The 22,945-nt window shown below is 39.8% G+C and overlaps 1 protein-coding gene across 2 annotated transcripts in view; it reads right to left on the bottom strand.

The window, feature by feature from the left end:
• LOC145988409 (uncharacterized) overlaps positions 1-22,945 on the bottom strand; it is a 219,286-nt gene that overhangs the window by 108,613 nt on the left and 87,728 nt on the right. The window contains exon 1 of one of the 2 annotated variants that reach the window (XM_083123292.1): positions 12,170-12,256. The exons of the other annotated variant lie outside the window; for it this stretch is intronic. Within the exon in view, the coding sequence (XP_082979418.1) occupies positions 12,170-12,217 (48 nt within the window). The 5' untranslated portion in view covers positions 12,218-12,256. Of the gene's footprint in view, positions 1-12,169; positions 12,257-22,945 lie in introns of those variants that run through there. 2 annotated transcript variants of the gene reach the window in all.

The following is a 22,945-nucleotide window of genomic DNA, read 5'->3' as shown; positions in this document are numbered from 1 at the left end:
AAAGAGCCTCGGGTTCGATTCCCGGTCGTTCAGATCCCACTTTAGACTGTATGTTGAGTCCCTAATACCCTACCTGTTCATTAACTGCCCTAAAATAACGCTTTAAAATTTGCAAATTATTCTACTTTCCAATGCTATTGTTGCTCAATACAACAGGTATCCACTCTGGGTAACTGTAACAACAGTGGTTAACGCGATCGCTCGGTTAATTTAAAGAGCCTCGGGTTCGATTCCCGGTCGTTCAGATCCCACTTTAGACTGTATGTTGAGTCCCTAATACCCTACCTGTTCATTAACTGCCCTAAAATAACGCTTTAAAATTTGCAAATTATTCTACTTTCCAATGCTATTGTTGCTCAATACAACAGGTATCCACTCTGGGTAACTGTAACAACAGTGGTTAACGCGATCGCTCGGTTAATTTAAAGAGCCTCGGGTTCGATTCCCGGTCGTTCAGATCCCACTTTAGACTGTATGTTGAGTCCCTAATACCCTACCTGTTCATTAACTGCCCTAAAATAACGCTTTAAAATTTGCAAATTATTCTACTTTCCAATGCTATTGTTGCTCAATACAACAGGTATCCACTCTGGGTAACTGTAACAACAGTGGTTAACGCGATCGCTCGGTTAATTTAAAGAGCCTCGGGTTCGATTCCCGGTCGTTCAGATCCCACTTTAGACTGTATGTTGAGTCCCTAATACCCTACCTGTTCATTAACTGCCCTAAAATAACGCTTTAAAATTTGCAAATTATTCTACTTTCCAATGCTATTGTTGCTCAATACAACAGGTATCCACTCTGGGTAACTGTAACAACAGTGGTTAACGCGATCGCTCGGTTAATTTAAAGAGCCTCGGGTTCGATTCCCGGTCGTTCAGATCCCACTTTAGACTGTATGTTGAGTCCCTAATACCCTACCTGTTCATTAACTGCCCTAAAATAACGCTTTAAAATTTGCAAATTATTCTACTTTCCAATGCTATTGTTGCTCAATACAACAGGTATCCACTCTGGGTAACTGTAACAACAGTGGTTAACGCGATCGCTCGGTTAATTTAAAGAGCCTCGGGTTCGATTCCCGGTCGTTCAGATCCCACTTTAGACTGTATGTTGAGTCCCTAATACCCTACCTGTTCATTAACTGCCCTAAAATAACGCTTTAAAATTTGCAAATTATTCTACTTTCCAATGCTATTGTTGCTCAATACAACAGGTATCCACTCTGGGTAACTGTAACAACAGTGGTTAACGCGATCGCTCGGTTAATTTAAAGAGCCTCGGGTTCGATTCCCGGTCGTTCAGATCCCACTTTAGACTGTATGTTGAGTCCCTAATACCCTACCTGTTCATTAACTGCCCTAAAATAACGCTTTAAAATTTGCAAATTATTCTACTTTCCAATGCTATTGTTGCTCAATACAACAGGTATCCACTCTGGGTAACTGTAACAACAGTGGTTAACGCGATCGCTCGGTTAATTTAAAGAGCCTCGGGTTCGATTCCCGGTCGTTCAGATCCCACTTTAGACTGTATGTTGAGTCCCTAATACCCTACCTGTTCATTAACTGCCCTAAAATAACGCTTTAAAATTTGCAAATTATTCTACTTTCCAATGCTATTGTTGCTCAATACAACAGGTATCCACTCTGGGTAACTGTAACAACAGTGGTTAACGCGATCGCTCGGTTAATTTAAAGAGCCTCGGGTTCGATTCCCGGTCGTTCAGATCCCACTTTAGACTGTATGTTGAGTCCCTAATACCCTACCTGTTCATTAACTGCCCTAAAATAACGCTTTAAAATTTGCAAATTATTCTACTTTCCAATGCTATTGTTGCTCAATACAACAGGTATCCACTCTGGGTAACTGTAACAACAGTGGTTAACGCGATCGCTCGGTTAATTTAAAGAGCCTCGGGTTCGATTCCCGGTCGTTCAGATCCCACTTTAGACTGTATGTTGAGTCCCTAATACCCTACCTGTTCATTAACTGCCCTAAAATAACGCTTTAAAATTTGCAAATTATTCTACTTTCCAATGCTATTGTTGCTCAATACAACAGGTATCCACTCTGGGTAACTGTAACAACAGTGGTTAACGCGATCGCTCGGTTAATTTAAAGAGCCTCGGGTTCGATTCCCGGTCGTTCAGATCCCACTTTAGACTGTATGTTGAGTCCCTAATACCCTACCTGTTCATTAACTGCCCTAAAATAACGCTTTAAAATTTGCAAATTATTCTACTTTCCAATGCTATTGTTGCTCAATACAACAGGTATCCACTCTGGGTAACTGTAACAACAGTGGTTAACGCGATCGCTCGGTTAATTTAAAGAGCCTCGGGTTCGATTCCCGGTCGTTCAGATCCCACTTTAGACTGTATGTTGAGTCCCTAATACCCTACCTGTTCATTAACTGCCCTAAAATAACGCTTTAAAATTTGCAAATTATTCTACTTTCCAATGCTATTGTTGCTCAATACAACAGGTATCCACTCTGGGTAACTGTAACAACAGTGGTTAACGCGATCGCTCGGTTAATTTAAAGAGCCTCGGGTTCGATTCCCGGTCGTTCAGATCCCACTTTAGACTGTATGTTGAGTCCCTAATACCCTACCTGTTCATTAACTGCCCTAAAATAACGCTTTAAAATTTGCAAATTATTCTACTTTCCAATGCTATTGTTGCTCAATACAACAGGTATCCACTCTGGGTAACTGTAACAACAGTGGTTAACGCGATCGCTCGGTTAATTTAAAGAGCCTCGGGTTCGATTCCCGGTCGTTCAGATCCCACTTTAGACTGTATGTTGAGTCCCTAATACCCTACCTGTTCATTAACTGCCCTAAAATAACGCTTTAAAATTTGCAAATTATTCTACTTTCCAATGCTATTGTTGCTCAATACAACAGGTATCCACTCTGGGTAACTGTAACAACAGTGGTTAACGCGATCGCTCGGTTAATTTAAAGAGCCTCGGGTTCGATTCCCGGTCGTTCAGATCCCACTTTAGACTGTATGTTGAGTCCCTAATACCCTACCTGTTCATTAACTGCCCTAAAATAACGCTTTAAAATTTGCAAATTATTCTACTTTCCAATGCTATTGTTGCTCAATACAACAGGTATCCACTCTGGGTAACTGTAACAACAGTGGTTAACGCGATCGCTCGGTTAATTTAAAGAGCCTCGGGTTCGATTCCCGGTCGTTCAGATCCCACTTTAGACTGTATGTTGAGTCCCTAATACCCTACCTGTTCATTAACTGCCCTAAAATAACGCTTTAAAATTTGCAAATTATTCTACTTTCCAATGCTATTGTTGCTCAATACAACAGGTATCCACTCTGGGTAACTGTAACAACAGTGGTTAACGCGATCGCTCGGTTAATTTAAAGAGCCTCGGGTTCGATTCCCGGTCGTTCAGATCCCACTTTAGACTGTATGTTGAGTCCCTAATACCCTACCTGTTCATTAACTGCCCTAAAATAACGCTTTAAAATTTGCAAATTATTCTACTTTCCAATGCTATTGTTGCTCAATACAACAGGTATCCACTCTGGGTAACTGTAACAACAGTGGTTAACGCGATCGCTCGGTTAATTTAAAGAGCCTCGGGTTCGATTCCCGGTCGTTCAGATCCCACTTTAGACTGTATGTTGAGTCCCTAATACCCTACCTGTTCATTAACTGCCCTAAAATAACGCTTTAAAATTTGCAAATTATTCTACTTTCCAATGCTATTGTTGCTCAATACAACAGGTATCCACTCTGGGTAACTGTAACAACAGTGGTTAACGCGATCGCTCGGTTAATTTAAAGAGCCTCGGGTTCGATTCCCGGTCGTTCAGATCCCACTTTAGACTGTATGTTGAGTCCCTAATACCCTACCTGTTCATTAACTGCCCTAAAATAACGCTTTAAAATTTGCAAATTATTCTACTTTCCAATGCTATTGTTGCTCAATACAACAGGTATCCACTCTGGGTAACTGTAACAACAGTGGTTAACGCGATCGCTCGGTTAATTTAAAGAGCCTCGGGTTCGATTCCCGGTCGTTCAGATCCCACTTTAGACTGTATGTTGAGTCCCTAATACCCTACCTGTTCATTAACTGCCCTAAAATAACGCTTTAAAATTTGCAAATTATTCTACTTTCCAATGCTATTGTTGCTCAATACAACAGGTATCCACTCTGGGTAACTGTAACAACAGTGGTTAACGCGATCGCTCGGTTAATTTAAAGAGCCTCGGGTTCGATTCCCGGTCGTTCAGATCCCACTTTAGACTGTATGTTGAGTCCCTAATACCCTACCTGTTCATTAACTGCCCTAAAATAACGCTTTAAAATTTGCAAATTATTCTACTTTCCAATGCTATTGTTGCTCAATACAACAGGTATCCACTCTGGGTAACTGTAACAACAGTGGTTAACGCGATCGCTCGGTTAATTTAAAGAGCCTCGGGTTCGATTCCCGGTCGTTCAGATCCCACTTTAGACTGTATGTTGAGTCCCTAATACCCTACCTGTTCATTAACTGCCCTAAAATAACGCTTTAAAATTTGCAAATTATTCTACTTTCCAATGCTATTGTTGCTCAATACAACAGGTATCCACTCTGGGTAACTGTAACAACAGTGGTTAACGCGATCGCTCGGTTAATTTAAAGAGCCTCGGGTTCGATTCCCGGTCGTTCAGATCCCACTTTAGACTGTATGTTGAGTCCCTAATACCCTACCTGTTCATTAACTGCCCTAAAATAACGCTTTAAAATTTGCAAATTATTCTACTTTCCAATGCTATTGTTGCTCAATACAACAGGTATCCACTCTGGGTAACTGTAACAACAGTGGTTAACGCGATCGCTCGGTTAATTTAAAGAGCCTCGGGTTCGATTCCCGGTCGTTCAGATCCCACTTTAGACTGTATGTTGAGTCCCTAATACCCTACCTGTTCATTAACTGCCCTAAAATAACGCTTTAAAATTTGCAAATTATTCTACTTTCCAATGCTATTGTTGCTCAATACAACAGGTATCCACTCTGGGTGAAAATAGCGAGAGCGCTGATGCACTCAAGCGAACAACAATTGTGTATTTCTAGCACACAGCTTTAATCCTGTCAGAATTAGCAACATTGATTTGTTACCTTATTTGCGTGGATCAACGTTATTCTCTTAGAACAAAATTATCTCAAGTTATATCCTGAAATACACTTAATTGTTGCCTATTTGTAGTACGGAATGATAATTCAGCACACGTTGTTTTACTGTCGCGAAGTTCCCATAGCAATTACGTGCAGTTAAAAAGGTCAAGAGTATGCAGGCAAGGTCATGAAAAGACAAAAACGAAGCGTCCGTGTCACGTTCGTGTGGGTCAAAGCTAAATTCCCAAGCAATTAAACTGAAACTTCTATCCTTTCTGCTCAGAATTAAAATGCTTCATGTATTGTCAACACTGCGGGCATTAACGAACATTTAATGGCGATTGTTTCAAGTTCGAAGGGAGATAAAAAGGCTTCAACACTGCTGCATCTAGATAAGGCTTATTGTGTACCGATGGGAGCTGGATCGAATACGGTTTGTCGAGGCATGCGGAATGAGAGGAAGTGCTTTGTCGGTCGTATTGCTGTGAACTTTTTGTCGTAGTTATGACATGAAGAACGACTGGTTTTGGATCTCATTTCCCACACTGTCTGCGTTAACAGTTTACGATTTATGTCACTTGTAAAAGTTAATTGTCGAGTTGAATAATAAGCGAGGGTCCTCATGACAAAAAAAATTATCCCTGGCATTAGGAATATATTCACTGTCAGCATCAGTGGAGACGACTGGGTTCCAAAACTACGGGAACAAGGACAGTTTACTTTTCCTTAGGTTTTTCTATTGATTTGGTTTATTTTACTTCGCTTTTCTGCCACTTTTGGCTAATCGGGAAGATTGAGAATGAGTGACCATATGATGAAATTGATGAAGGGACACTCACAAACATCCATTCCGGGATTCGAACTCGGGACCCCTAGCGTCGTAGCGCGCTGCGCTAACCATTTAGCCACTTTCCATTAGTAGATAAGGTCTAGCATAGTGCGCGGGCAAAAGTGGAAGGGGGTAACTGCCACCCGCCCCTTCTAATCGCCGCTACTGGTCAGCATTGATGTTACGACGTCACGTGTTTATTGCCTGCTTTGCAAAATACGCTAACAGCACTAAACCTAACCTACCTAACCTATACACATGTTTCATTGTTTATCTGTATCGCTACGATCGGCAGTTATACTGCAACCTTCACTTAGCAAAGGCAACGTTAACTGAACAGATGATCTAAAACTCAGTTCTACTTGGACGTTTTATCGATAACACTGTATTTTGAAAAACTGTAAAAGAAAAAAAGGCATGCTACGTTATGAATATAAGTAATAAATAGGTGGAAAGCATTAGGATGTTTGGTTGGCTTCTGCTTTCTGCTCCCATGATGTGCGCCTGCGCTCCAGAGCACTGTGGTTGACGTTCGAACTGATACCTGGCGGGAAAAGTGGCAACTGTAGTACAAAGCAGCATCTCGCACGACTTCGACGACACAGGAAAGTACGTAACTGTTCGCTTGCAGATTCGGACACTGTCCTAGCCGCCCAGTGCACACCCACCCTAAAATGCAAATTTATCTCTGTACCAAACCCAAAAATTATCTACAGCCTGTTATCCAATAAGTTTGAGACACCGCAACGGCCAAATAAAGTTAGCCTCCGGAAGAGGTGCCCACAGGGAAGGATTACGGCGCATGTTGCGCCATCGAGATTTCTGGGGGGATTTTTTTCCCCATCAAATAACATAAAATTCAACAATTATATATTTTTCCAAAATATATGTCCAAATTTTATACCTTAAATGCACCATACTTAATCCGTTAGATGAAAAAAGAAAGTATTTAAGGGTATTATCAAAAGGGGGGTATCCAACACTCTTACATATTAGGCCTTAATTGACACATGGGTTCTGGGGGGCGGGATTCTGAATTAAATATTGGGGGGACAGTATCCAACTCAAAGTCTTAGATTATGGAGGGTATTTTAGTTAGAGGGGGATTGAGCATTAACTTGAGGGGTGTATCAAATTCTTGTGTATTGCTATTGTCTTAGACTGTTGCGGAAATTCTGGAGGAGGCAATATCCACTCTTCAATATCAACAGTAAGTAAAATTGGCATGGAAAATTTGGTGGTAGGATTGAGTATTAAATTTAAAGGGAGAGAAATTAAGCTCTTGATTAAGTGTTAAATCTTAGATTGTCAAGGGATTTCTGTAGTGGAGAGAGAGTTCTAAGATTAAATTTTGGAGACTGTATTTAGCGATATGGTATTAACACATTTTCGACCCTGAACGTGCTAAAAAGAGAAGCCGGAAAAGACTAAATATCTCGGGATTTTAAGCAAGTATTGACACAGTATTAAATTAATATTCTTAAAAGCCTGATATGAAATTGATGTAAAAATTTTCTTGCTCGCTTCGCTCGCAGTCATGTATTCCGGGATGCGTGTTTGGTACTTTCCTGAGGTGAATGAAGTTTCATACTATAGCTGCATTAAGAGTCATAAGCGATATTCTTGATATTCATTAATAACACCACTTCTTAAAATATAATGCTTAGTGTCGGCATACTGCTTAATTTAAAGCAGGTGCATCATTTGGGACAAAAATATATGGAATCTGCATTTCTAACTTCTTGTTACAGGAAAATTTAACTTTAACAAGTTAAATTTGCACTGAAGATAAAATCCACGTAATTACTGTTATGGGTTACTAAAATAATTATATTTACCCCGAGAAAACGAGATGGGAGAGGAGGTGAGTTCCTTGAAAGAGGAACCGTATTATCGCCCTGAGCTTAAGAATTTGTAGCTAGGGTTCATTTGTAATGTCTCGTGAAACAATAATTGAATCTGTCATAAGGCTGGAGCATGTCATTTGGTTTGTCAAGGTTAAATTTTCTATCTTTATCTTAAGTTGTGTAACAATTTGTGTAAATACTAAAATTGTGAGTTTTATAAACCCACTCACAAACACCATCTATATGCATATTTACATAATTTAATTTACTACAGTTAACCAATCAATGTGCTAGCTTTAAGTTTTTTTTCGAAAATCGAACAATTTAAAAATATGGAGAGTTTAATATGGTATTTCATTCAAATAGACATCGATCATTACGTATTTATCCTAACTATTTTGGGGGGGATGATTTTAGGGGCTGTCTTGAGTGATGGGCTATCCTGTTTAGGGAGGAGGGATAGATCAAGTATTGTTCAGTAAAGCTAAGGAAAAAAGTTACTTTCGGTAGACACGCTGTCGTAATTAAAAAAAATTGTGGGATTACGATATGGTTTGAGGGTGCGAGTGATATGATTTGGGGGAACGCATTACATGATTTTTGGGGGGATGCGCCATTGGCCTTGGGGGGGGATGGGCACCCCTGGCCTCCGATACGGCAGAAGAACCATCAATATACAAAAAGGACACGTTACCGCCAATGCCGGGAGCTAAGGTCAACCAGGTGTGCCGAATGCTTATAGATTACGACAAGGAGTCCGGCCGTGAACACGTGCTTTGGGTGAGACGGGACAGGCAGGGAGGGCATCGCATACAACAGACAGGGTTCTCGCTTGGTCGGCTGTTTTATGACCCAGTAAAGCACGCGGGAAATCGACGCTGGAATCTTGTTCACATCTGGTGTGCAAAAGGCCAACATTCTATAAAAAGGGTTCCAGTTATTTCTTTTCCTTCTTACGGCATTCGAGAATCGCCAACACATTGCGGAAGTAGTTCGAGGAATACGCAAGGAGTGTTCGTGGATGAATTGCATAAGAATTTCCTACGGATGAGGAGGTTTCTTTAGCCACCAGTTTATCAATGAGATCTTTCACCACTAAATCACTGGAGCTCTTACAGGAACGGTTCCCAAACTTATTGAGAACGAAGCACTTCTCAGGAGAGAAATTCGTAACCGAACTGACCTTCTGCCAAAAGACACGTATCTGTATTATTGGCTGTTTTAACAAAATATTGAGGTTTGAGGGTTTTGTTGTAAGTCTACTATATGCAAAGATAGGCTAATCGGGACTGGGACTACAGAGTCCAAACCACTATGTGCCTCCACCGGGTATCGAACCTGGGATCCCTCGATTAATCAGTTATTTTAAAGCTGTTAGTCGATATTATATCGTATCAAAGGCACGGATTATTTTCCGAAATCTAAACAGCTTAATTTTTCATCTGAACTTAATTTTTCTAATTGAAGATCATTAAAAACTGGAGCTTAAAAGACTTTTCTCGATACATCAATTTTGCACATGCATGTCTTTGTCATATGGATGACGAGTTGTTCACCTAACATCTACATCTCTATATATATAAAAATGGATGTGTGTATGTATGTGTGTGTGCATATGTGTTTGTGCCGGCATAACTCTCGAACGCCTGGAGCGATTTAAACCAAACTTGGAACACGTATCACTTGCAATCTCGAAATAAATACTGTGAGGGTAAGATACCCCTGGGGGTGAGGGTGGGAGGGGTGAAATGTAAAAATAATCGAAAACGACCGATATTAGTGTGGAATCCATAGTTTTCGGGGTCGCTAAGATGAATAGTGACACTCCTAATGCCGTTCAACTCCAAGTTCATCACCTATCGGGATGGGAGTTGAGAGGGGATGAAAATTAAAATGTCAAAAATGAGCAAGATTAGTGTTGAATCTATAGTTTTTGGTGTCGCTAAGCTAATTGGCGACATTGACGATGACCAAACTTGGTACACATATGACTTACAATGTGGAAAGAAATACTGTGGGGGTAAGACACCCCTGGTACTCCTAGAGGTGGGGGTGGGAAGTGGGTGACATGTAAAAATTATCGAAAACTACCGATATTAGTGTGGAATCCATAATTTTCGGGGTCGCTAAGATGAATAGTGACTCTCCCAATGCCGTTCAACTCCAATACACCCCTGGCACCCCCAGGGGTGGGAGTGGGAAGGGGGTGACATGTAAAAATAATCGAAAAGTACCTATATTAGTGTGGAATCCATAGTTTTCGGGGTCGATAAGAATAGTGACACTCCGAATGCCGTTCAATTCCAAGACACCCCTGTCACCTCTAGGGGTGGCGGTGGGTAGGGGGTTACAAACTACCGATATTAGTGTAGAATCCATAGTTCTCGGGGTCGCTAAGATGAATAGTGACACTCTTAATGCCGATCAACTCCAAAACACCCCTGGCACCCCTAGGAGTGGGGATGGGAAGAAGGTGACACTAAAAATGTTGTTCATAAATTGTTGTTAAATTTATATTATAGTGAATTTGTAAGATATAATACTTTATAATATTGTATACTGTACTTATACTTTTAAATACCTGTAAACAAGATTAGTTACATTTTACGCTATAGTTAGAATTCATTAAACACCCGGGCAACGCCGGGTAATTAGTTAGTAGGTTATAAACTAAATCTAGTAGTATTAACGATGGAAGGTGATCCTCGCCGATGACAGTGGTAACCCTGTCGCCTTGAAATTAAGGCTTTTCAAGGGATCCCGGGTTCCATCCCCGGTGGACGCACGTAGTAGTTTGGCTCCCACTTTAAACTCTAGGCCTTCTCTCTATTAGTTTGTATGAGCACAAATTAGACATAAAACAAAACTTTTTACACTTCTGGATGCAGTAATATTTACTGTAACATTACAAATGCGACGTCACTGGCCGCCCAAAGAAACATCGCACTCTGAAATCCCAGAGTGCCAGTTCCGTTGTTGTTGAAACTATAAAATTTTGTATCCTTCCGAAGTAGTTATTCTTGAAAGTAGATACTGGAAACCAATAGCAAATGAGATTCTCTCTCTCTCTCTCTCTCTCTCTCTCTCTCTCTCTCTGTCTTTAGAGAAAAGAAGCAGGAGAAAGAAAGCCAATATGCTGGTGTGTGGCTTGAGCAGTTTTTACTTACGCTTCGTCAATTTGAGAAAATTTGCTTTTTGCCTTCACTTATTCATAAAAAAATTCCCATAAAGACAAGTGGTTTGTGGAGATAGCTTGGCGCATTCACGATCTCTGTCATGCTGGAGGTGATATAATTAGCATAACCTTCGCCGACAGGAACCACTTTGAATTTCAGTTTTTGTTTTATGCACATATAATTTTAAGTAATTACTGTCGACAACTTGACAGGCTATTGCATTCAAATTAAAATCAATTAGTGTATATTAATGAAAAATTGGGGGAATTGCGATTAACGAATTTGGGGAGGGACTGCTTCCATGGTCTTGGGGGTGATGGGCACCCCTGATAGTGTTGCCAGGGGGAGCACCTTGGTCATTGTCATCGGTGCTCGTGGCGGAGCGCAAAGTTCAAGAAAACAGCAGACAACACGATGTCAGAACCTTATCAGATGCACGTACTATCTTCAGGTGCTCCTTGCAGTTGTTCCACATACTGCAAGGTGGTGCGCAGGGATATCCCGCTTTCTTCCAATATATCAACTCCGTTGCACCTTCTAAAAATGAGTTTAGATATAGACCTTACCCCTATCATTTTCTCAAAATGGAGCAGTATCATCATTCAAGCGAACCGAAAAACTCAAATGGAGCACATAAAGCAACTCCAGCGTAAGATGTAGTAGGCAAAAATATAAAGAAATTTTAGAAAATATTATGAAGTGAACATTTTTCCACGTAAATTGGATTCTACGCCATTCGAAACGTAAATACATATTTGTAATTTTTCATCAGTAAGATTAAATATACAGAATATAAAATTTCATATAAATCCGTTCTCTAGTATATTTACATATAGCCTGGGTAAAGACGCATCATGCAGAAGCATTGCCGGAGATTGACAACAGAGATCACCCATCCCAGGAATCGAACTCCTGTCTCCCGCGTTCCCACCGAGTGGACCATTGACGCGATCGATACCGCAACCCATGACGAGACAACGAAAGCTTTCTTCACGACAAGAAAGAGAGACTGCGCTAAATCTAGTCTGGAAACCACCCCTAAAACTGCATTCATAAACCTTGATCTGTGAATAAAATTGAATTATATCGACTTCAGTTTGGACTACAGAATCTAAGGAAGCCAATTTACAAGATAGTAACTACGAACGGGTAGAAAACGTCACAGACAACTTACACTTCTGAAAGACACTAGTCTTCTTGCATTGAAGGACCGTCTCTCCATAGCTGAACATGAACCTGTTAAACCATGCACAAAGCACAGCACAGCACTAGCCCACACCTCCACATGCAGTTAATGTTCGCGTTGACGTTTACTTTCCTCCCTGCATGCACTTGTGGAATTTCTGAAACAAACGAATTACTAAAAAAATGCAACGATCTCAATTACGTAACCATCCGCCGAGCGATTTCTACAGTTATGAAACGAGAGCCGGAAGAGCCGCTTTCCTTCTAAAACTCGTGCATATTTTATTGGAAAGGTAGTCATGGACGATTTGTCAAAGCGCGTGGCTAACACCTTGCAACAGCAATTTCTACATTACAAGCAAATATATTTCCAAAGTTGAAGATAACATAACCCACGTTACTTCTTCAGTACTTGGCGTTAGTTACGCGTTATTGAAATTACAAGCGTGATTGTAACGGCATTTTGATATTTGCCTTCCTGATAAATTCATAAGTAGAGGATTTATTTGTTAGGACCATACATGCTATGTTGTGTTGATTTAAATGTGTACGTTTTTTTGGTTTTTCTTAAGCCCACTTTATGCACAGTAAGTGTAATCGGGACTGGACCTACAGTTTAAAGTGGGATCCGAACCACTGTGTGCTTCCACCGGGTATCGAACCCGGGACCGCTTGATTACAAAGCTACCACTGCGCCATCGGGAAGACCATTGTATGTGTAAAGGTTACTCTGGAAAAAATGTAAGAGGAAAGATGTGATACAGTAACTGCAACGCGCTGCTTTCGGAGGCACAATAACGGCAACGCTATTGATTTTTCATTTAAAAAAAAACAACACAAAATTGCATTAAGAAATTTAACCGCCCGAATACAGAGAAGTTACCGAATATACATATGAACATATGATATTTTTAATTTTAGATATTATCAATGTGTGTGAATTTTCTGTCTCTCTAGCTTAATCGTGACGTATGAAATAAACGAAGAAAACTATACAAATATGCTATCATACCTTATTGAGGATTCTAACACAGGGTCCGGGAATCTTAACGTGCTGAGGATGGCTATATAGTATAGCAAAATCCATGGTACGAAAATAGAACAGTATATTCTAGCGTTACAATCAATGGAATTCAAAATCGAGCGTTAAAGACAATGGGGAAATTCTCTGCCATTGACACTTCAGAAAACATTTACAAGTTATGAATGAACAGAACAGCTTCCTAAAACGGGTCAAGGCGAGCGAAAAGGTGAGAAGACTTTCCTTTCCTTTACTGTTTCAATTACTGCATGCGACTTGACAAGGCTGCGCCATATTTAGTTAGAAGTTTCTAAAGAACCAGCAGCGAAGAATGCAGCAGAACGGTCTAATTGCTGTCAGAAAACTACGAACGTTTTGGAGTAACAAACTTCTGCTCCAATGGCACTTTTCCTACGATACAAAGCGTTTATTCTTTCCTAGGAGGTACAGTAGACGCCAATATTATTAGAGCGAGAGGTTGGGTCAATTAGTATTCTAATGACGTAACCCCAGTGTTACAACGGCTCAGACATTTCACAAACAAGGCTATAATAAAACATTTACGAAAGAAAAAGGGTCCAAAGGAAATTAAAATTCAGACAAATAACATGCAGGGTTGAGTTTACGCAAGTGCATTCATACATGCACACGCTTCCAACGTTCAGATACTGACTTACAAAATTGTACCAACAAATTTCTGCATTTTGTTTTACAGTAGTTGTATTAGATTTAATTTCAGGAAATTACACATGATGTTTCCGCGTTTAGCTAAAAAAAATAACTTTGTCCCTTACATTAAAAGAAGAACATAAATTAAGAGAATTTGAAAATAAATCCTTAGAAAAATATTTCGGACCTAAAAGGGATGAGGAGGCAGTCGAATGGAGAAAGTAAAATAATTTAGAACTGCATAATTTGTATTCGTGTCCAGATATATTAGAATAGTTAAATCAAGGAGACTCAGGTGGGCAGGCAATGTGGCAGGAATGAGAGAGGAAAGAAGAGTTTACAGGATTCTTGTTGGGAAACATGATGGTTAAGAGACCAGTAGGGAGGCCAAGACGAAGATGGAAGGATAACGTTGAGATGGACCTAAAGGAAATCGGTAAAGATGGAAAATATTGGATTGATCTTGCCCAGGAAAGGGACAGATGGAAGGTTTGTGTTGCTGCAGCCATGAACCTTCGGGTTTAAGAAGGCTAGAGAGTTAGTTATAGCTAAATAATCCGTAACAAATTTATCAATCACTCGGCTATCCATTGAGCTTCCAAAGCATCTGATTTGATCTCAAAATTCTGAATTAGGATGTTGTTCACCTTGAATAGGGCCGAATGGTCTGAAAATAAGACCTTCATAGTCTAGTGGACATGGAACATTAATAGAATAGCAGAAGCACGAAATAGGTACGCCTAACCTATCAAGAGAATTCTGCATATTGATAAAGCAACATTCATTCTACACCCTACATATTTTGTTTAAAATGTCGTGTGACAGGACATTACGTAATAAAATGAATGAATCTCTTATGTTGTAGGATACTCGTTCTGGCTAATCTGAGATTAATGGCTGGCGTGTTGAAAGCACTGCACAAAAAAATGTGAATGTTGCTCCGAGACCGTTACTTGGTTAAATTCTTGAACCAGAAGCAATGTGCATTGTGAACATTGAAAGCGCAAGAATTGAAAGGATGCTTACAACTTAACGCTGATGCAGCAATAATAATGTCTGTCTTACTTCACTTTTTTTACGTTTTAACACCTAAATTCCAGTTTCGTAAGCTGGCTATTACCAGTCTGGGGGAACGAGATTTGTGTGACAGACCGGTGACGACACAATCTTGAATTCCATTCAATGAGTAATGAAAGCAAGCAAGAAACCAAAGTTCGTGCAAGAGCAATCCAGAGAAAGACTTATAAGGTGATCAAAGGAATGAAGAGAATAAAAATATCCTTAACAACTTTGCAATTATCTAATTGTAAATAATCTTTTGCATGTTACTTTGTTGCATACCATGGTCTGTGGTATGAAATACCTGACGAAGACATAGTTGTCCTACCAAGGAGTCACGGATGTATTATTTGGGAAGGGGGTCCAGGGGTTCTGGACCCCCCCCCCCTGAAAGACAAGTACTAAAATTAAGTAATGAAAATATACTTCTTTAGCATTTATTGTATGATCAATGGTTATAATTTCCTCTGGACTTAATTGGAAGCAAGGATTATATTGGGATCATACGGCTTTGAAGGACAATACCAAAGACTTATGCATAAACACTACTATTTATGATAATATGTATAAAATATTAATTAGGACTTAACATCTTTTTTGTTATTCAATATATATTAAATTTTTCATCTATATGACATTAATTTATTTCCCAGGGCACTTCTTTTTATACAAATTTTGCGGATCTTAACTACACTTAAGTTAGATTCTTATACGGTCTTCTTGCCTTATCATGTAATAATAACAATATTAATCAATGTATATAATTAAATTAGTATTAATTTAATTTATCGTGATTATAATGTAATTATTTTAATTTAGATATTATTATTATTCCTGAGACACTTGGTTCGGACCCCCTCTCTCGAAATACATTTCTAGATATTGGCCTGCTATGAGTACTTGATTTAGCATTTTAGAAGATGAGAATAAAATGCTAAGATGAAACTGATGAAATCACAAAAAAACACTAGCAGGATACAACACGGAGGTTTATACTGTTTGCAGATCCACATGCCAGTCTCTAGTTAGGCTGGAAAATGTCAAGAAAAAGCCAACCCTTACATCCCTCATGTTTACTCGTATCTTTTTGACAGACATGTTCATCAGAGAGAAGAGTCTGTGACATGTCGTTCAAGAAAAGTTGCACGTATTATCAAGAGTCCTAAATATACTATCGCAGAGTTCTGACATGGGCCACAGCTTTCTCCGTACGACCAAGCTTGTTACGTCATATCGCACAAGGAAGATAATATTTATTACAAATGTCATGTTGCAAGTATACCTGTTCTGATATGCATACATTTTACCTGTCCACGTAATCTCTTCACATGGAAAAAAGTCTCGCTGGGGCTTTGGCAAGAAGTTTTCCAAAAATTCGATATTCCAAATTCTGAACAGTTACATCTGTTTAGAATTTTTATTTTAGAAGTGAATCTTCGTGTAGTTTACTTGCGCTGTTACCTAGATAATTCAATCCACTCTGGATGTAGTGAACTCTGCTGCAGTGAACATTCGGTTATGGTGAACTTAATTACAAGTCCAGACCCAAATACATCAGACATTTCGTTTGTAGTGAATCCTCAACTTCTGTTTTGGTGAATCAAACAATGAAATGTTCGTTAAAAAGTTATCATTGTTAGCATCATAAGTACAGTGCAGTACTTCAAAACAAACATTCTTATAAGTTTAAAATTTTGAAAACTGTCAGTAGAAATGTGAATTCAGGTTAAGGAAAGAAGATGTTCCCGTCTAAGCACACTTTGATTAGTGTAACAATTATTGAATCCTTACTGGTTTATTATAAACGGAGCTGACGGTATCAAAAAAAGAAAATAGACTTGCGATGCCATAAAATTATCTCTACAACAACATCAACAAGCCACACTTGAATGTTCTGAAAGAAATTTTAAACAGATTTAATTTTTCAAATCTGAAGTATCATAGCGATTTTTTTCGAAAGAGGAATTTTTGAAAACAACTTTGCTGGTGTAGGGCAAAGAAGTCAACCAGTACTGGTATCGATGTAACAATTAACCCACGTGTTTGTATTTGATATGGTAGTTGAGGAGCGTGTTAGGCTTACACGGCAGGGCATACACTTGTTTAAATTGAAATTTAGTCGCAGCTGGTCGTTGTGAGAAATTTCGAAAAGAGACACTTTCTGTTACTGACAGTGGCGCAAACACTGGGGGGGGGGGGGGCAGTGGGGGTATTGACCCCAACCTTAGAGGAAATCAATTCTGGGGGAGGGGGGGGGGGGCAAGCTTTGAAGTAAAAGAAAAAGTAGGCTAGAAGAATCTAAGAGTAGCACGACAAAAGGATACTCAAGGTGTAATTAGTTTCTCATGTATTTCTTGCATTTTTCTTTCAGACGGCCAAGAGCACTTGCAAGGGGAAGGGGGCAAAGAGGGGCAACTGTTCCCCTCGGTTTCATATTTTATGCAAGTAAAAATACATTTCATAAATACTGCTTTGATACTACTACTAATAGTAAAAATGTCATTATTATTATTATTATTACGGGCATGTTTATCCTGGCACTTCCGACAAAAATTCGTCGTTGCGCGTTTGAATACAGAGACGGGAACAAGACCGAAACTGTTAGATACCGAAACGAGACCGAGACACAGGACTGGACAAGACTGCAAATGCACCAATGTGGCAATATGCAAGGGGTTGTTCTACCTTTATGCAATCATGCTTGCATGCACGCACACACACACACACACACGTATATAGGCATATGTGTGTGTTTATGTTTGCTTCTATAACTACATATCAATTGTGTGTAGCCAGATGGTAACTATTACATTAACTCTAGGGCCAGCCACCGTGGCAGAGTGGTTATAACATCGACCTACGACGTCAGGGGTCCCGGGTTCGAATCCCGGCCCGATTCATCAATTTCATCAAATCACCTATAATCCCAATCTTCACTATTAGCCAAAAGTGGCAGAAAAGCGAAGTAAAATAAAGTAAATCAATCAATGAATCAATTCTGTTCACGAGTACACACACATTTAAGCGATAAAAATGAAAGCTCTCCAGAGTAAGAGTCCCTTGAACCGTATACCTATACATAGGCCTATATCAGCAGGAACTGAACTTTCTAACGGAAGACTTAGTTAAAGAATATCCTCGTAGTATCCCCTGAATTTCGATTAATTAATAAATTCTAGGCGAGTGTGGAGCTTTTCACATGGTGGTGGTGCGTAAATCTTAACTCGCAATCGCTTCCAGATTGATTGACAATCTTGCTCTAATCTACTGTGATTACCATCAAGTTATCACATTTCAACAAACAATGGCAATCATAATAAAAACTTAATATCTTAAACGAAAGTTAAAAAAATATCCAGTCCAGGAATTCCTGAGTCGATATTATTTATAATATTGGCAACCATGCGAGGAAAGATCACGGGCGTAACATTCCTTTGAGAGCCAAGACTTACCAAGTGGTTTCTCGTTGTTATTATGTTAGGGATTGACGCCTGTGTTATCTCGCTTCCCACACAGAGTCTAATACTATTTCTATCAAGTATGTTTCCATCGGTGATCGAACGCAGGGCCGCGCGCTAAAAAAGTCAACACTAATCGGGACTGGATCTACAGTTTAAAGTGGATCCGAACCACTATATGTACCTCCACCGGGTATCGAACCCGGGACCCCTTGATCACAAGGCGATGACGCTACCATTGCGCCATCGGGTAGCCCCCCTTACCTCTTGGATTTTATTCACTGCGAAAACAAGCTAATCACGGATTGTGTCACATCTGGTCCACAAGGTGGATGCATCACTGTTTCTACAGTCGTCACATCCATTTCTTTGTGTAAAATAAATGTAAGAAGTCTGTTCTACTTTAGCAGTGGTGCGCTGAGGATTTAAGAAAGATGAGTGTGTGTGTGTGTATTTTTTTTGTACTTAGCCCTCCTGTATTTGACTTTTTAAGAAACTCTGGGCCAAAGTGGGAGGGGGTATAACTCCCATCAATTCTCCTTGGGCACGGCACTGTACTTTAGCCATTTCTGCCAGCCGACCGCGAAATTCTAAGAATTAACGAGTAGACACTTTGGCAAGCATCTTCAGCCCATAGCTTATTCCCATCTCCTAGCGGAAGCTAGCAAGCACCATGACCAATCAGATCTGGGTACGTAGATTTCAGGCATTGCTTCTAAAACGATTATACTATACCACGTACCAGAAATCTGGAGTAACGCCTCGCCTAACGGTAGAAAGGGGAGCAAGCGAGTGGAAGGAGCAAAGCAGTGTGCTTTGCTGCAAACTATTCATGGCTGAAGTCATGTTGTCTCCTCTATACAATCTCTTTCCCTCCCACGCGTTCATTGGTCGAGTCCTCTCGAGTCACTACTTGCGCAGAAGACTTGACTCATGGAACAGAGTATACACAAGAACGGATGTTTACTTATCAAGTTTCCTTCAGTTTTAACAGCACAATAAGAATGTATCAACATGTAAACATCAAGTTCATATAATTCCATCGATTCCAATACTAGATGAACCTTCACATATTATAGCAATTTCTCTTGAATTGATAAATATGCACGCAAGTTTAGATTTGAAGATAGCCTTCGGGCTTTACCTACCTGTCTCAAAATCTCGATTCCATCCTCCCCCGTAAGGATAGGCACAAATAGGGTGTTTTTTACCTCCCCCCATCCCCTTCAACGTGGTTTTTTTCGCACACCAGAATCTAGCTGAAGCTAATGTATTCAATACACAGCCGAGGTTTTGTCTGCTCGCAGAATTTTATCCTCGGGAGCTTACCTTCCTTTCTCTTTCTTGTTTTCTGTATTTTTTTTCCGTCTATCTAATTTTTCGACCCTTGGTAAAAATCTTCTTTCCATAAGATTGAAACCAAGTAGATTAAAACCCGATGTCCCACGTAGGTAGAGTTGCATACTAGTGCATGCCTGCATGAAAAATGGAGGCTTCCCCAAGGGAGATATCCGGCTTGACTGGATCTATTCTGAGGGGAAGATTACACCTAGGCAAAAGACCAGACATGGGGCTATAATGTACTTGGGGAGTACATTAGTGTCAAAGGCGAGGCCTGCGCCTTTTGGTGTGGTTGCCGGTTGACTTAGGTCGGACGCCAATCACCCCCGTGAGCCCTTTGGGGGGCGGGGATTTTTTTTTTCAGCAAATTTCTTCAGTATCTCACGCTTATTTTGATAAAAAAAATTACCTACACAGATAGGAAATAGAAAAAATAGGATAAATGCAATGTTTATTTTGAGAACGTCTGAAAAGTGTAAATCTTAGACCTTTTTTACACTTTAGTTATGTCCATTCAATGTAGTCAACTTAGTTAACAGCACTCAGGTTGCATTCATCTAACCAGACGCTCTGTCGCCAAAGTTTATCTTCAGGAAACGTTAAATCGTGACATATCAGTTATCAGGAATTTCCCGGCAGCTTAGCAGTTTCGGTGAAATTTCAAGCTTTATGTCACCTTCAACGGAAATGTCACTCTTGATCCGGACGTCCCCTCAAGCTCGTTAAGAAATGGAAAGCTCCTTCTTCCTCCATACGAGTAAAAATTGTGACGAAACTCTTACATGCACTTAACCTCATCCGTACCGGAGTCATACCCAGTGGCGTATTTATGGCTACATTTCGGGGGCCCGTTAGGATTTTCTTAGCGGAGGAAATTTGTGTTTACCGATACCAGCCAATAATTTTTCGGCGTTTTGATCATTAGCAAGGAGTGTGCGGAATCTAATTATCTTGGAAATCGCAAATTTCGAAGTTTCTCTAGATTTTGTACCAATATTTTGTGAAAAAACTGTATCTTGTGATTACATAATTTGAATCTACAGTTGCCACACTACACGAATGCAGTTGTAAATTGGGGCAATCCTAACGCATGATAAGAATATTGGGGAGGGTGTTAGTTCAAAGGTATTTGAGATGCGCAAGTCCCATAGCCCTTCCGTAAATATGCCTTATACAATACGAACCACATGATGTATTTCGCAATCCCTCACGGAAACTAGTGCCCCGAATATTATTTGCTATTCTCTGTCCGTTTTAAGAACGTAGTCTTCTGTGTTAAGCATTGGTGGCATGTTCAGTTACCTGCAACATAAATGGTGCAGAATTAGTTTTGATTCCCTGTGATAGTTACCATTATACAATAGTTTCTACATTATGTATTAGCAACTTAAAATAGGTATTGACTTATCAGACACCCTGTACACACACACACACACACACAGAGAGAGAGAGAGAGAGAGAGAGAACATTCAATCAACGGGTTCTGGGTTCCGACACCCCATAGAGGCACGGTGGATCGGATCCCATTTTAAACTATAGGTCCAGTGCTCATTCGTCTTTCTGTGCATTAAGTAGACTTGAAAACAAGCTCGAACTTACAGAGCATCCTGTGCTCCACCAGAAAATTTCTACATCTGCCAATGCCCCTAAGGAAATATTTACGAAATATAACCCTGTTCGAGAGACATATCCCCAGGCTGGGCATTCCTTGTGAGTGTCCTTTCATTTTCATCATATTCATTACTCATCGTCATCTTCGCGATTAGCCAAAAGTGGCAGAAAAGATAAGTAAAATAAACCACATGAATCCATCAATCAATCGAGAGAGGAAGATATCTTGCAGATACACCTTCCTTCCTTCCTTGTCTCAGAACACAATCTGCCTCACTTGTTCTCTCAAAACAACAATAATCTCGCGAGTTCCCTTCCTCTATTGTTCACCCTCGTCACTCTCCACAACCTCTGAGACACATCACCTTATATCCAACGTTCCTCAGTCAAAACAAACACATTCATCCTGCAGTCTTCCAACGAAAACATCACAATCCTTGGAAACTTACACAGTCCCCGAGGAGTTGTTCTTTCCAATCTTCTTTGTTTAAATAGTAACTCGGTCCAAGATAACAGAATTCCACCAGACTTGTTGGATTTTCATTCCACGACACCCGAGTGAATTCTTACAATGGCAATACTATGCTTGTTTGGCACTGCCCGAAAGTTTCAAACCTGATAACAAGAAATGTGGTTTCAGTGTTTTTTGCGCAATGAAATTGCTTGGACGATTTGCATACATTAAAAACTAGCAAAATATGTCGTGAAACTGCAAACATGCAAATACAAATTAACATTATAAATAATCACGAAAGAAATTTAAGACACAGATCTCGAACTGTATCAAATCAAAGCTGATGCACTTTTTGTGCATGAACTGTAACAGTTAAACGTAAATTTGTTTTCTTTGAATAGGTCGTGTCTATGGCTGAACCGATACCACTTTGAACAGATACCCAGACAGACTTCCAACGATACCGATACAGTAAAACCTCGTTAATCCGGACTAATGGGGGAGAAGTTGACCTGTTTAACGAAAGTCCGGATTAACTGAAATAATCTAAAAGAACAGTAGAAAGTGCATTAAAATTCAGTTTATTATGGTGGATTTAAAGTGCATAGGCCTAAATACACTATACAGTACAGTACAAAGACTGCGGGAAACAGAATTTCATCAGTGGTTGACTGCCTTTCCTTTCGGAAGTTCTCTTGTTGAACTTCTAGCCACATTTAAAACCTTTCATTCTGCTCTTTTTTTGGCCGTTTGCCTGTTCGGATTAAGCGAAGTCAGACTTATCGGGGTCCGGATTAACGAGGTTTTACTGTGCTTGGAAATTGTTAACAATTTCAACTTGTTCAGAATATTGATTAATATTAATGAGTAAGCATTTCATTCCAATTTAAAGCATCAAATTGGCAGAGTTTTGCTTTAAAATATTCAAAAATTACATCAGAATATAGGCTAAGAATATACAGGTTATGTAACCACACAATACAATTTCCAAGATACTACTTCCAGGATAATTAGACTCCGCCTCCTGCGAACGATCAAAACGTCGGAAAAGTATAGATTGGTATCGGTAAAAAAAGAAACATCCAACCGATACCGATACATACCAATAAAATGAAACACGGTATACCTTAAATAATCCCTGTACATTGCAAT

Source organism: Lepisma saccharinum, chromosome 5 (genome assembly GCF_977018435.1).
Source record: "Lepisma saccharinum chromosome 5, izLepSacc3.1, whole genome shotgun sequence".
NCBI lineage: Eukaryota > Metazoa > Arthropoda > Insecta > Zygentoma > Lepismatidae > Lepisma > Lepisma saccharinum.
The sequence above is the reverse complement of the archived record's forward strand: the minus strand, read 5'-3'. Positions and strand labels throughout refer to the sequence as shown.